The 12,113-nt window shown below is 38.8% G+C and overlaps 2 protein-coding genes and 1 long non-coding RNA gene across 3 annotated transcripts; all 3 read right to left on the reverse strand.

The window, feature by feature from the left end:
- Positions 1-1,538: 1,538 nt before the first annotated feature.
- On the reverse strand, positions 1,539-3,867 carry LOC109611367. Its single transcript, XR_002193742.2, has 2 exons — positions 3,733-3,867; positions 1,539-1,916 (listed from the first exon to the last, which is right to left on the reverse strand). It is a non-coding gene; the product is annotated as an uncharacterized LOC109611367 (long non-coding RNA).
- Positions 3,868-8,168: 4,301 nt separating this feature from the next.
- Positions 8,169-9,595, reverse strand: LOC105285522. The gene is made up of 3 exons (XM_020033670.2): positions 8,900-9,595; positions 8,648-8,803; positions 8,169-8,325 (listed from the first exon to the last, which is right to left on the reverse strand). The coding sequence occupies exons 1-3, from the start codon at positions 8,937-8,939 to the stop codon at positions 8,171-8,173; spliced, it is 351 nt and encodes a 116-aa protein (XP_019889229.1). The 5' UTR covers positions 8,940-9,595; the 3' UTR covers positions 8,169-8,170.
- Positions 9,596-10,609: 1,014 nt separating this feature from the next.
- LOC113561793 lies at positions 10,610-12,100 on the reverse strand. The gene is made up of 2 exons (XM_026969007.1): positions 11,278-12,100; positions 10,610-11,207 (listed from the first exon to the last, which is right to left on the reverse strand). The coding sequence occupies exons 1-2, from the start codon at positions 11,584-11,586 to the stop codon at positions 10,755-10,757; spliced, it is 762 nt and encodes a 253-aa protein (XP_026824808.1). The 5' UTR covers positions 11,587-12,100; the 3' UTR covers positions 10,610-10,754.
- Positions 12,101-12,113: the final 13 nt, after the last annotated feature.

A 12,113-nucleotide genomic window follows, 5' to 3' on the forward strand; every position in this document is an offset into this window, starting at 1 on the left:
ATGCTACTCAATGTAAAAAGTAATACAATTAAGTTATTGGCACTGTTCAGATTACAGTAAACAAATAAATTAATTAACCTGGTTAAACTGTATGAAGGAACAGTGGCAACTGTATTCCAGTGGCCCCGCTTAGAGCTTATAGACAAATATACAGGCCGCCCGAAATAAGTAAGCATCTCATGCAACATGAAATCTTTGCATTTTATCGAAAAATAAATATATTGTTAATATCACATCACATTGGCAACCATCAACCCTCTCATTCGCGTAACTGAAGGAACGATGAGGTAGGTACTTCTTTCCTTTATAGTAGGCAACTAAGTTCCACCCGGTCCTAATTAACTCATATCTGTTCAATAGTTATAGTTCTTTTTATCGACTATATTGCAGAAACCTCAATGGGCTATTACGTAAACGCCCAAACAAATTTAAACAACGAGTATGTTAAAGCTGTGGATAGCAAAACATCGTTCAAGATCGTTTTCATTTACATTTCGCATGATCTACGATGCGGAGACTGATTATTGAAAGAAACTCTATTTTCGGCTTATCAGGATAGCTTCCATCGTCCGAATGAGGTTTACCAACGTGTGGGTCTCCTGGGACCCGATCTTCAAAGTAACGAAGGCAGGCAAGGAACACGATCGATCACTGAGTATAATTCACAGTTTGGTAGACAAATCGTAACATTCTATAATCATCGTGAATTAATGGATTTAAAATCGTGATCGCATTGTGTGTAATTTCATGCGACTGTATGCAAACCTTAATGTAAGAGTACCGGAAGAAACCACGTTCTGGGTGATCGTTCAAAGGAAAGTGGAATGGAAACAGCAACGCGACGGTAACTCCAACGAACCGTCGAAAAAGCGGCAGGTGCTTTTAGATTTATTATAGGATGCACAGGATGGTTCCCTTCTTTCCGATGAAGGTATTCGGGAAGAAGTGAATACGTTTATGTATGCTGGTCACGACACGACAGCGATCAGAATATTTTGGACGCTCTATGTGATAGGACAGTATCTCAAATATTAGACACGTTTATTCACACTGAATTTGCAGTAGTTTCAGAATAGAAGTTCAATATAATTTTTAATCATTAAAATAATCATTAAAATGCTCAGAATTACTCACTTGTCGACTTTTAATAAAAAATATCTGTTTCGAAAATAATATCATGGTAATAAATTTTGTCTTGTTTCTCCTTTAGGAAAAGCTCTTGAAGGAATAAAGTTATCTATCTATATCTATCTATACTAATATATAAAGAGGTAAAGTTTGTTCCATTGTTCGGGGTAATCTCAGAAACTACTAAACCGATTTGAAAAAATCTTTCACTGGTGGATAGCTTAGATCTTCCTGAGTAACATAGGCTATGTGCAATCGTCTTGCAGCTTTTAAAAATGTGCGCATCATAACAAAATACGTTCTTTATTCTATACCGAGCGCGCGAAGCGTGCGAAGAACAAGCGCCATCTAGTTTATGATAAAGTTACTGTGGGATGGTATCGAAAGTGGGATAAAGATGACAAGAATCCTTGATGATCCACACAAGAATTTACTGAGATACGGTACAATAAAATAGAAGAACGTAATGTAACAACTGGCTTGCGCGTAACACGTCTTGACTCGCTCGTTGCCAGCTCTCGACTCCCTTCGCGCTGCTCACGCCGCTGCGTGGTCGTCCGCGGAAACAAAATAACATAAATCGTCAAACGCATATCAAACTGAACGCGATCACCGCGCTATTAAAACAAAATTAAATTACAACGTCGCATTTCCAAAAATTAAAACAATCTTTTTGCCATTCTACATTACTGTTTCTGTTTCGAAAATAATTTCAACACTGACGGAACGGCCACTTTGCAAGTACAGCCATGGACAAAATTATTAGACACCTTCCCAGTCAGCCAAACCTGCGAAGAACAGACATTGACAAAATCTGTTCGACAAAATATGTAAGCAAGAGGCCACAGATTGGGTACAAAATCCACCCAGTAAGCATACTGTCAGCAGTATGCCGACAGATTGGCAGCATATCTGAAGCAGAATATGCAACAGATCCGGTACCATCTGTGTCCGCATTAAGCTTGTGTTCTGCCAGCAGATCCTTCTTATAACATGATTTGACAGCAGATTGGCGGCAGAAACTGAACAGAGCCTGCCGACATAACCTGGCGGCAGATTGGCGGCAGAAATAGAGCAGGATCTGCGCAGTGTAGTTAGCAGCAGATTGGCGACAGAAACCGAACAGAGCCTGCCGACATAACCTGGCGCCAGGTTGGCGGTAGAAACCGAACAGGATCTGCAGCTTTTGACACTATTCAAATTTACACGGCTAGGAATATGCGTTTTCGCTCCGCACCGCTAGGTGGTGAACATGTCGAGTTCTTACTCGATGTTAAGATTTAGCCTGACAGTTATATAAGTTAATATACGCGTCTTGACATAATAATATTAATTTTTCTAAGAATTTTGCACTTGCGGCACAAAGGTTCTCATGGACAACGTCCACATATGCCGCAAGCAATCTGAAGGCATTAAATTTGCTCATTTAATCAAATTAAGTATTGATTAAAAAAACAGATTACTTTACAATAGTGAACCAATATAAGAAATTAATTCATACCCCACATAAAAAGTTAGATTTATATTGTTAACCAATATTGCTCCAATAAATTTGTACTACTACGGCACTTTCTCGCAGAGCCTGCTCGATTTCTGCTCCCAATCTGCTGCCAACTACACTGCGCAGATCCTGCTCTATTTCTGCCGCCAGGTTATGTCGGCAGGCTCTGCTCGGTTTCTGTCGCCAATCTGCTGTCAGATCATGTTAACAGGATCTGCTGGCAGAATACAATCTTAATGCGGACACAGATGGTACCGGATCTGTTGCATTATTCTGATTGAATCTGCTGCCAATCTGTCGACATATTGCTGACAGTTTGCTTACTGGGTTGTTTCTCCCAAATATCTCGGAACTGAATGAGTTTATGTTTATATGTTGTTTTCATTCTATCGACCTTGTGAATGGTTGTTACGTAGGGCAGACTAAAAGGCATTTGAAAAAAAGAATTAGTGAACACAAATCGGACATTAAAAAAATGAGAGCAGCCATTCAGTGGTCAGTAGGCACAGATTTATCAATAACTACGAGTTCGACTGGGGTAAAGTTAAAATATTACATTCGGAAAAACACATTAAGAAAAGGGAGATCGTGGAAATGTGTTTTATTAAAAAGAAGAGAAATTCCATCAATTTACAAATGAACACGGAGAACCTTCCGGCTATTTATGATGATAAATACCTGATCTGTATTTATTTTAATAAACACCTGATCTGTGTCTGCTGGCAGTTGTTTGGTTGCTACGGTTGGGTATTGACGTGTCTTTCCAACTCTATCGAATATAGGAGGAGGATCATCTACCAGTATGTATTTTAAAATTGAATAAATGTTTTAAACAGTTTAGTCATGATCCATTAATTGTATTGCGTTTTCAAATGTTGACTTTGTCATAATAAATACGTTTTGCGCTTGATAAGGATCATAATCCATAATCGAAACATCGTGCATTTTCGGACTTGTTTGTGCTGGTTTTTGGTCGATAATAAAGGATTTTATCATTCTATTAATTGTATCAGTGATATATAGTTTTACTGAATTGACTAACAATATTTGTTGTTATTTATTGTTCTGCGAAATGCAAAGATTTCATTGCACAAAATACTTACTTATTTCAAGCGGCCTGTATATTTGTTTGGCAATAGGCGAGACCTCTGGATACAGTCATCATAGTACCTCGAGACAGATATCCAATCACGTTAATTTATTTATATTTTCATAACGTAATCTCAGCTGTGCCAATAACGTCATCATATTCCTTCAGGAGAGTTTCCTAAGAAAGGCAAAGTTAAATATCATAATATTATTTTAGAAACATATATTTTTTGTTAAAAGACGAGAAGAAAGTAATTCTAAATATTTCAATGATCTTTCAGATGATTGAATTATATTGGGCTTCGAATCGGAAACTAGTGCAACGCAACGTGAATAAACATATCTAATACTCGAGATACCATCCTAGAACAGAGAGCATCCAAGGTATGCTGGCTGTTGTCGTGTCTTGACCAACATACATAAATGTATTCACTTCCTCCAGAATATCTTCATCGCATAGAACCGAACCATCTTGTGCAATGTCCAACAGCAAATCTGGAAGCGCCTGTCGCTTCTTCGACGATCTGTTGGAGTTACTGTCGCGTTTCTGCTTCCACTCCACTTTCCTTTGAACGATCACCCAGAACGAGGTTTCTTCCGGTACTCTTACATTAAGGTTTGCATACAGTCGCATGAAATTACACACAATGCGATCACGATTTTAAAACCATTAATTCACGATGATTATAGAATGTTACAATTTGTCTACCAAACTGTGAATTACACGCAGTGATCGATCGTGTTCCTTGCCTGCCTTCGTTACTTTGAAGATCGGGTCCCAGGAGACCCACACGTTGATAAGCCTCATTTGGACAATGGAAGTTATCCTGATAATCCGGAAATAGGGTTTCTTTCAACAATCGGTCTCCGCACCATAGATCATGCGAAATGTGAATGAAAACGATCTTGAACGATGTTTTGCTATCCACAGCTTTAACGTACTCGTTGTTCAAATTTGTTTAGGCGTTTACGTAATAGCCCATTGAGGTTCCTGCGATGAAATCGGTAAGAACAATTATAACTCTATAATGAACGTATTGTAACGTTATGACATACAACATGACGCGATTAATAGTCTTTATTTATATTCTTTTGAGCAATTTAATAAGTATCGGTAGATGAATGAATTCAATATATAACTGCGTTGAAAATATTAAAAGTTGCTGCATCGCTTATTGCAAGTGGTCGTAGCTATGCAGTAATAAAGTTGCTGTTGCGACCGTGAGATACCCACGTGTCGAGTTCCTGAGACGTAACATCGAATAAGACACGTCATTTTATCATGCAATGTGAGAATCCTCCGTTTGTCCACTTTAAAATGAACGTAACGTTCTCACGAAGAACAAAATGATTTGATTAATGAAAAAAATGTTAAGTTAAGAATTGTTCGAGATTCGAACCACGGTCAGACAATGCATGTAATTAGATTTCTATAAAATTTCATCGAGTCTTGCGTGGCAAATCGAGCACAAGATGTTTGTCGCGTTCTATCCAAATTTCACAATATTTGCGTATTTCGCGATTGAAAATTGACCTCATACGGGCGTGAACACCGACGATCTCGCTCGCACGGCTCCTAAATCCTCACGTGCGATGGACAGATACGAAAGACATGTCGAATCGCTTGTTTGGTTGTGTTTGTCTATTTTTCTCCACCGAAGGCGACAAACAAGAGACGTTGCTGTCGATCGCACATCGAGAACAAAGCCAGATCAGATTCAGCCTCGTTTGCTAACAAATCGTTATCGCAGACAGTAAAAATTCTATTTCGCCCAAGTTCGGCCGCAATTGAAATCGTTCGCATTTCTCGAGATCGAGTTCGGAGTGCATCCGTTGAACCACGGCGCGTTATTCAGCACGAGCGTATACGCGCGTTCAAGATCTCCGCTTGATATCGTCGACGGACTAGACGTTACCTCGCAGCTTCGCGCGTTGTCGCGAGACAGTCCGTGACTGACTTTTTGTTAATTTTGTTTGACTGTTACGAATAAACTTGTTAACCGAACATTTCTCTGGATAAGTGAACTCCTGTCACACGCCCCAGTCCTTGTAGTGATAGCCAAGTGGTCACGTTTCTCACGCCGCACATTCATTTCCGAACGACATCAGCTATCAGTGCCGGAATCCGCAAACTAACGTCGGATCCCGCACAAGAATAGTACGGTTATACACTTATACGAGCAAATTTCGATTCATTTTTAGTGTTAAAAGTTGATACAGAATTATATTATTATAAGTACAGACTTACCATATCATGTCGAGTGCAGCGCGTAAGACATGTCGAAGGATTTGTCCACTTCCTTGGCGGTAGGAAATCAGGACAGTGGACTTCTTCTTTACGATTTCCTGGTACACATCGAGAAGACCGCTGTGAAAGCTCGATGTCACCTTCCTCTGCCATTTTTCAACTGGCAAAGAGAGATATAATATCAATCATTTATGTCCATTCGGGAACGTTGAATCAACGTGTTATTGCTCTCGCGTAAAAACTGGAAATGAGAGGTGATTTAGGCATCGGTTAGCAAAACATGCGTGCTGCGATAACAGACGCGATAAAGCAGCATAGGTTCACGAGTTTAAATCTGGAGTTTCCAAATTGTTATTTCATAATCGTGCTCGCATTAAGCGTGATTAACACACACACTTGCAAATCAAATAAAAGGATGACCCGCTTAAGAGAAATGTGCGCTTCAATAACACAACAAATGAGATAATATAATATTAATGAGATATTAAATCCATATCTGTCAATTTCGAAAATATCTTATAAGTAATCGACTTTGACTATATAAGTATGGACTGCCAGTATCCTCATTCACGGTATTGAAAAGTATCCAACGTCTTCGATATTTTTCGAGATTTAAGCCCCGTCCCATCGACCAAAGATCAAATCAATTTCTACTTTATAAAATACTAGCATCCCCCGTCCCGGCTTCACCCGCGATATTTATGTGTAGAATTAAATAAAAACACATTTTACACCTTCTCACCTGTTAGGGATGGAATTTCGGAAAACCCTCCCTTAGTGAGCACCTACGTGATAGTAGGAATATACCTTTAAAATTTCAAGTCGATAGATGCAGTGGTTCGGGCTGCACGTTGATGAGTCAGTGAGTGAGTGAGTGGTATTTGGCTTATATATATATATATATATATATAAGATTTGGCGGCTGTAGTTCCGAATGGGACAACGCACCGATTGCGATCAAATTTTGCAGGTAGCTTCAAGAGGTCATAGTAAGGTCAATTCTAAAATTTTACTCGCGGCTTTTGTTTAGTTCAAAAGATATAAACAGAAACATAACTCAAACTATTAATAAAAGAAATACACTTTATAAGAATACATTTTAGCTTTAAATCAGAAATAGGTTTGAGTTAGGTTATATTTTCCGAAATTGGAGCCCCGGACACATACGCTCGGTTTTCAATCCGCTTCGCGGGAGGGCGGGAAGGGAGGGACGAAGCCCCTCCCCCCGCCGGGATCCGTGCCGTGTACCAAGTGATCACAATCTGTGTGAAATTTGTTACACTGCTCCGACGGAGGGGGGGGGGGGCGAAGCCCCTGTCCACCGCCCTCCCGCGAAGCGGGCTGAAAACGATGCCGATACCATCCCACACCGCCCTCTATGCCATCGTCCGAGGTGCCCGACATATAAGTACATCATAACAAATCCTTCTAAGGAAAACGAGCGTATGTGTCCGGGGCTCCACTTTCGGAAAATGTAACCTAAGCCAATTCTATTTCTGATTTAAAGCTAAAATTTCATAATTATACTCTTTCGTAAACGTATATGGTATCGTAAAATTATGCTTTATTTATTAAACTTTTTTGTTAATAACTTTTTAACAAACAACGAGCGACGGGTGAATGCGGGTTATTCGGGAAGGTGACCTTTGTAATATATGTCAAACTCAAGTTCTTGCTTCGCGTGAACAACTGAAAATTCATGCAAAATTATTACACTTCTTTTGTTAATAACTATTTAATAAACAACGAGCGACGGCTAAAACCTTTTGAAGGTCACTCAGGAGAGTGACCTCTATAATATATGCCACCGTCAAGGTCATCGGGGCGTCCTCCGTTATTGACAATATTTACCCTTTTTTTTGTTACTGACAGTGAGTAAAGGTTGAAATTTTTTAAATGTTATTTATAGACATAACTTTGGTAAGATATACTAAAGATTTGGTCATTAGAGCAGAATTTCCTTTTGTCGATTAGTAATATATTAAGTTATGTTTTTGTTTATATCTTTTGAACTAAACAAAAGTCGTGAGTGAAATTTTAGAATTGACCTTACTATGACATCTTGAAGCTACTTGTAAAATTTCATCGCAATCGGTGCGTTGTCCCATTCGGAACTTCACCCATTTTGTATGAGTGGGAAATTACAACTAACATATACATTACATGTAACGAACATGTTATATTGCGTGTTACATTCTGTTATATTATGGCAATATCACTGTTATATGACTGTGTTTGCTGGGAATAATTGTCTTTATAAATATCTCACCGTTCTCATTAATTTGGATAAATATTGGTGAGTGAACAGGTTCTACAGGTTCAATAAGCGATTCTATATTTATATCATCTAAATCGTCACCTGCACAAACAATTTTACAAGTTGTGGTACGTTTTAATCCAAGAGAGTTTGTATACGAATATGTTTGTCCCGTGCAATTTGAATCGCAGTCAATGCTTCAAAACCTTAATTTTTATTTATTTATTTAAGTTTAGTTCTCTTATTGGATTTTGAATAGAATTCCGCATTACTTCAAAAAAATGTAAAAATTGTTTTGATATTCAGAATATACAATGCAATTGACGCGTAAGCATTGATAAATATATTGCGGAAATTAACATCATGAATAATAAAATTTAATCATTTTTTTCGACACTTCTAAGATTTATCCAATTGTATTTACCTTCATAATTCATATTTTTATCACAAGTTTTCCTCGCTATGACATTACTATACTGTACCGTCTTGTTATTGTCAATTATTGAATGTGATTTTGACAATAACGTTTGTGTTCTTGACATGGCAATATTTGTAGTTTCTTGTTGTAGCGGATCGTTATCTGCATAATACATATATTTTAATCACAGTAATTTTAACAAGAAAGAATTAATCCATACAATGTATAGAAAGAAACCGTTATTATACGAGGACTTACTCTTTTGCATATGTATATCTATAATACTGGAACTATCCATAGGATCCAATGTACAGCTGTTATTAGCAGTTAATTAGCAATAGGCACAAACCCTGATGTTGATGGCAATCCTTTTAATGTATTTATGTGTTTGGTCTTCTTTTTCTGCGAGATATTATCTACTCTCTAAAGTTTTGGGAGTGAAAATCCAGCCGATTTTCACTCTAATCATCGAGTTACTGACCAGTTCACTCCTATGGAGTAAATATTCACTCCAATAGAGTGACTTCGTTCACTTTAAGATAAAAAGTGAAGAGTTTCACTCTTATTTTTAAAGTGAAGACATAAGCGCTCCAAACTTCGCTCTGTTTAGAGTGAAATTGCCTTCCCATTTCCCGGTTCTGCGTGTTCAGAAGGTTTTAGGTTAGAATATCACATAGGCCGCGAAGACAAAGCTGATCAGTGAGCGCTCAGTGATTTTTCATTACGATATATTTTCATTGGTTTCTGCACTTGAATCCAACGACGATCTAAAGGCAAGAACTAATTATAGATAAAAAATCACTGAGTGTTCACTGATTAGTTTTATTTTATGACATATGACACTCTTTTCAGAGTTGAAGAATCACTCCAAATAAGCGTGAAAACTTTACTCTTTTAAAAAGGTGAAATTTCACTCTTTTCGACTAGCAGTATTTTCATTATTGCTTGTAGTGACATCTCACTCCAAAAGAGTGAGATTCCACTCCAAGAAATTTAGAGAGTACGAATTAAATAATAGATATATGTATTAACTCAGCAAACACAGTCATATAACAGTGATATTGCCATAATATAACAGAATGTAACACGCAATATAACATGTTCGTTACATGTAATGTATATGTTAGTTGTAATTTCCCACTCATACGAAATTGCAGTAATATAACAGTAATATAACGTGTTACTAAAATGTTACTTAAATGTTACATAAATGAAATATAATTATTCTTTCTTCCTCTTTCTACAAGTATAGGTTTGTGTTTAATTTATTTTCCTAAACGTTATGCAGAAGTTAGTACTTTGCTCTTATTTATTATTCGTTCAAAAATGTACCACTTCATTGTAGAAATGGACTTATAATACAAGTTGTACTGTGCCGTGATCACCGTTCTTATATATATTTTGTATCATATTTTGCATATGAGAAACAGAAGCCATCTAGCGGACGACTCGACATCTGTATGTTAAAAATGGTATACAGGGTGTTTCACACAAGGGTAAAAACCTTTCGCCAACAGGTAGATAACGTCAGATCGTATTAAAATGTCCTAAACCATTTTGCGATCTGCGCAATAGTTAACGAGTTATTAAGTATTAAAAATCGCGGTATTAGTCCGGCCTACCGGCGAGTCAGTGCGCGCGAGCCAGAGCGGGGCGGGGTAGGCGGGAATAATAGGATGAGCCGCTCGCGCGAGTCGCGGCGCGACGCGATAGCGGGTATCGGATTACAGCAGCAAGCGAGACAACGCGTGAAAAATAATTGTTACATATTTCTTTTTGTGATGTACACGCAAGTTTTATTTATTAATATTAATAATGTTAATTAATATGGTTATTAATTAATATTATTAATATTATTAATATTAATAAATAAAACTTGTGTGTACATCACAAAAAGAAATACGTAACAACACTTTCTCGGCAACTCGCGCGCGTGAATGAGATGATAAGAAATTATTGTATGATTACTAATTATTTACCATATTGATTAATATTATTCACCATAGTATTATTTAATATTTTCGTGCTATCTTTTCCACACCACTTTGCAGTAGATAGCATGGTGCGTTTTTTTTAAGTGGTTTCCCCAATAGGCCTAATCCACTCTAACTAATTAATGTAAGAATTGTTCGAAGTGCCGTCCTCCTTCTCGTACACAGATTTCGGCTCTTCGAGTAATATTGCGCGTCTCACGGTGCGCCATGTCCGGCGTGATGGTATCGAAGGCCGCAACAATAGCTTCACGAACTTCTTGTTCCGTACCATCACGCCGGTCCTCTATCGCAGTTTTAATGTACCCCCATACAAAATAATCGAGTACATTTAAATCAGGCGACCGTGCCGGCCAGATGATTGGGCCACCTCGACCCATCCACCTGTCCGGAAAACGCGCGTCTAAAAGATTCCGTACTTGCCTGCTAAAATGTGCAGGAGCTCCATCGTGTTGAAAAATCAACTCCGCCCGTACGTCGAGAGGGACATCTTCAAGAAGAGCTGGAAGTTGATTTGCGAGGAACTCTGCGTATAATTGCCCGGTTAGCCTGGGCGGAAGGAAGTACGGACCGATCTGAGAATTATCAAGAAACGTTAGTAGATAAGTGCGGAAGAAAATTAGCCGAAATACAAGGTGCACTCACCACTTGATCTCCAATCATGCCGGCCCAAACATTTATGGCCCAACGGCGCTGAAATGCGCCTTGTCGAACAGCGTGCGGATCTTCTTCTTCCCAACGTACGAAGTTGTAAGAGTTAAACACCCCGTTCGGTGTGAAGGTGGCCTCGTCCGTCCACAGGATGCGGTCGGGGAAAGAAATATTCCGCCGACACTGCGCGAGGAACCCTACATGCATTTTATTGAGAATTAACACGAATGCACTACAAATACTGTAAATGTTAAATAAGAGTAATGAAAATACCTTCACAGAAGAAGATGCGCGGTTGTGCATCTCCGGGAAGAAGTTGCTGCACACGTTGATAGTGGTAAGGTCTTAGACCACTACGCCGTAATGTACGATGCACCAAACTGTTGGAAATTCCAAGTGCACCAGCAACGCGACGCACGCTGTTTCTGGGATTTCGTTCGAATTCCCGTAAAATCCGTTCTTCTGTACGAACGTCGTGACACATTACTGCACCGAGTCGTACGCGATTTGGAACGACGGATCCGGTTTCCCGTAATCGCTGGATACAGCGCGTAAGTGTTACGTACGACGGATGTACACGGTCAGGAAATCTTTCCGCGTAAAGACGTACCGCGGCATTTCCGTTTTCACCCGCCATCCCATACGTTATCACCATATCGGTGTATTCTCTCGCGGAGAACTGGGCCATCATGCAATAATCGTTAGACATTTTTCGATGTATCAATAGAAAAGTTTGTTGTAGTTAAAAAATTGAACCGCAGGTACGGAATGTCTTTCTTCCTGCACTGGCGGCTTTTGTCGACTGTTTGCGATCGTCAATTGTTTATGTC

This window comes from Ooceraea biroi, chromosome 4 (assembly GCF_003672135.1).
Source record: "Ooceraea biroi isolate clonal line C1 chromosome 4, Obir_v5.4, whole genome shotgun sequence".
Classification (NCBI taxonomy): domain Eukaryota; kingdom Metazoa; phylum Arthropoda; class Insecta; order Hymenoptera; family Formicidae; genus Ooceraea; species Ooceraea biroi.

Coding starts and splice junctions, on each gene's coding strand:
- LOC105285522 (XM_020033670.2), bottom strand. CDS start 8,939: ATGGATAGTTCCAGTATTATAGATATACATATGCAAAAGA. Junction 8,804..8,899: donor AGATATACATATGCAAAAGA/GTAAGTCCTCGT, acceptor TGTATTATGCAG/ATAACGATCCGCTACAACAA. Junction 8,326..8,647: donor TAAAAATATGAATTATGAAG/GTAAATACAATT, acceptor TTGTTTGTGCAG/GTGACGATTTAGATGATATA.
- LOC113561793 (XM_026969007.1), bottom strand. CDS start 11,586: ATGCACAACCGCGCATCTTCTTCTGTGAAGGTATTTTCATTACTCTTA. Junction 11,208..11,277: donor GCATGATTGGAGATCAAGTG/GTGAGTGCACCT, acceptor GATAATTCTCAG/ATCGGTCCGTACTTCCTTCC.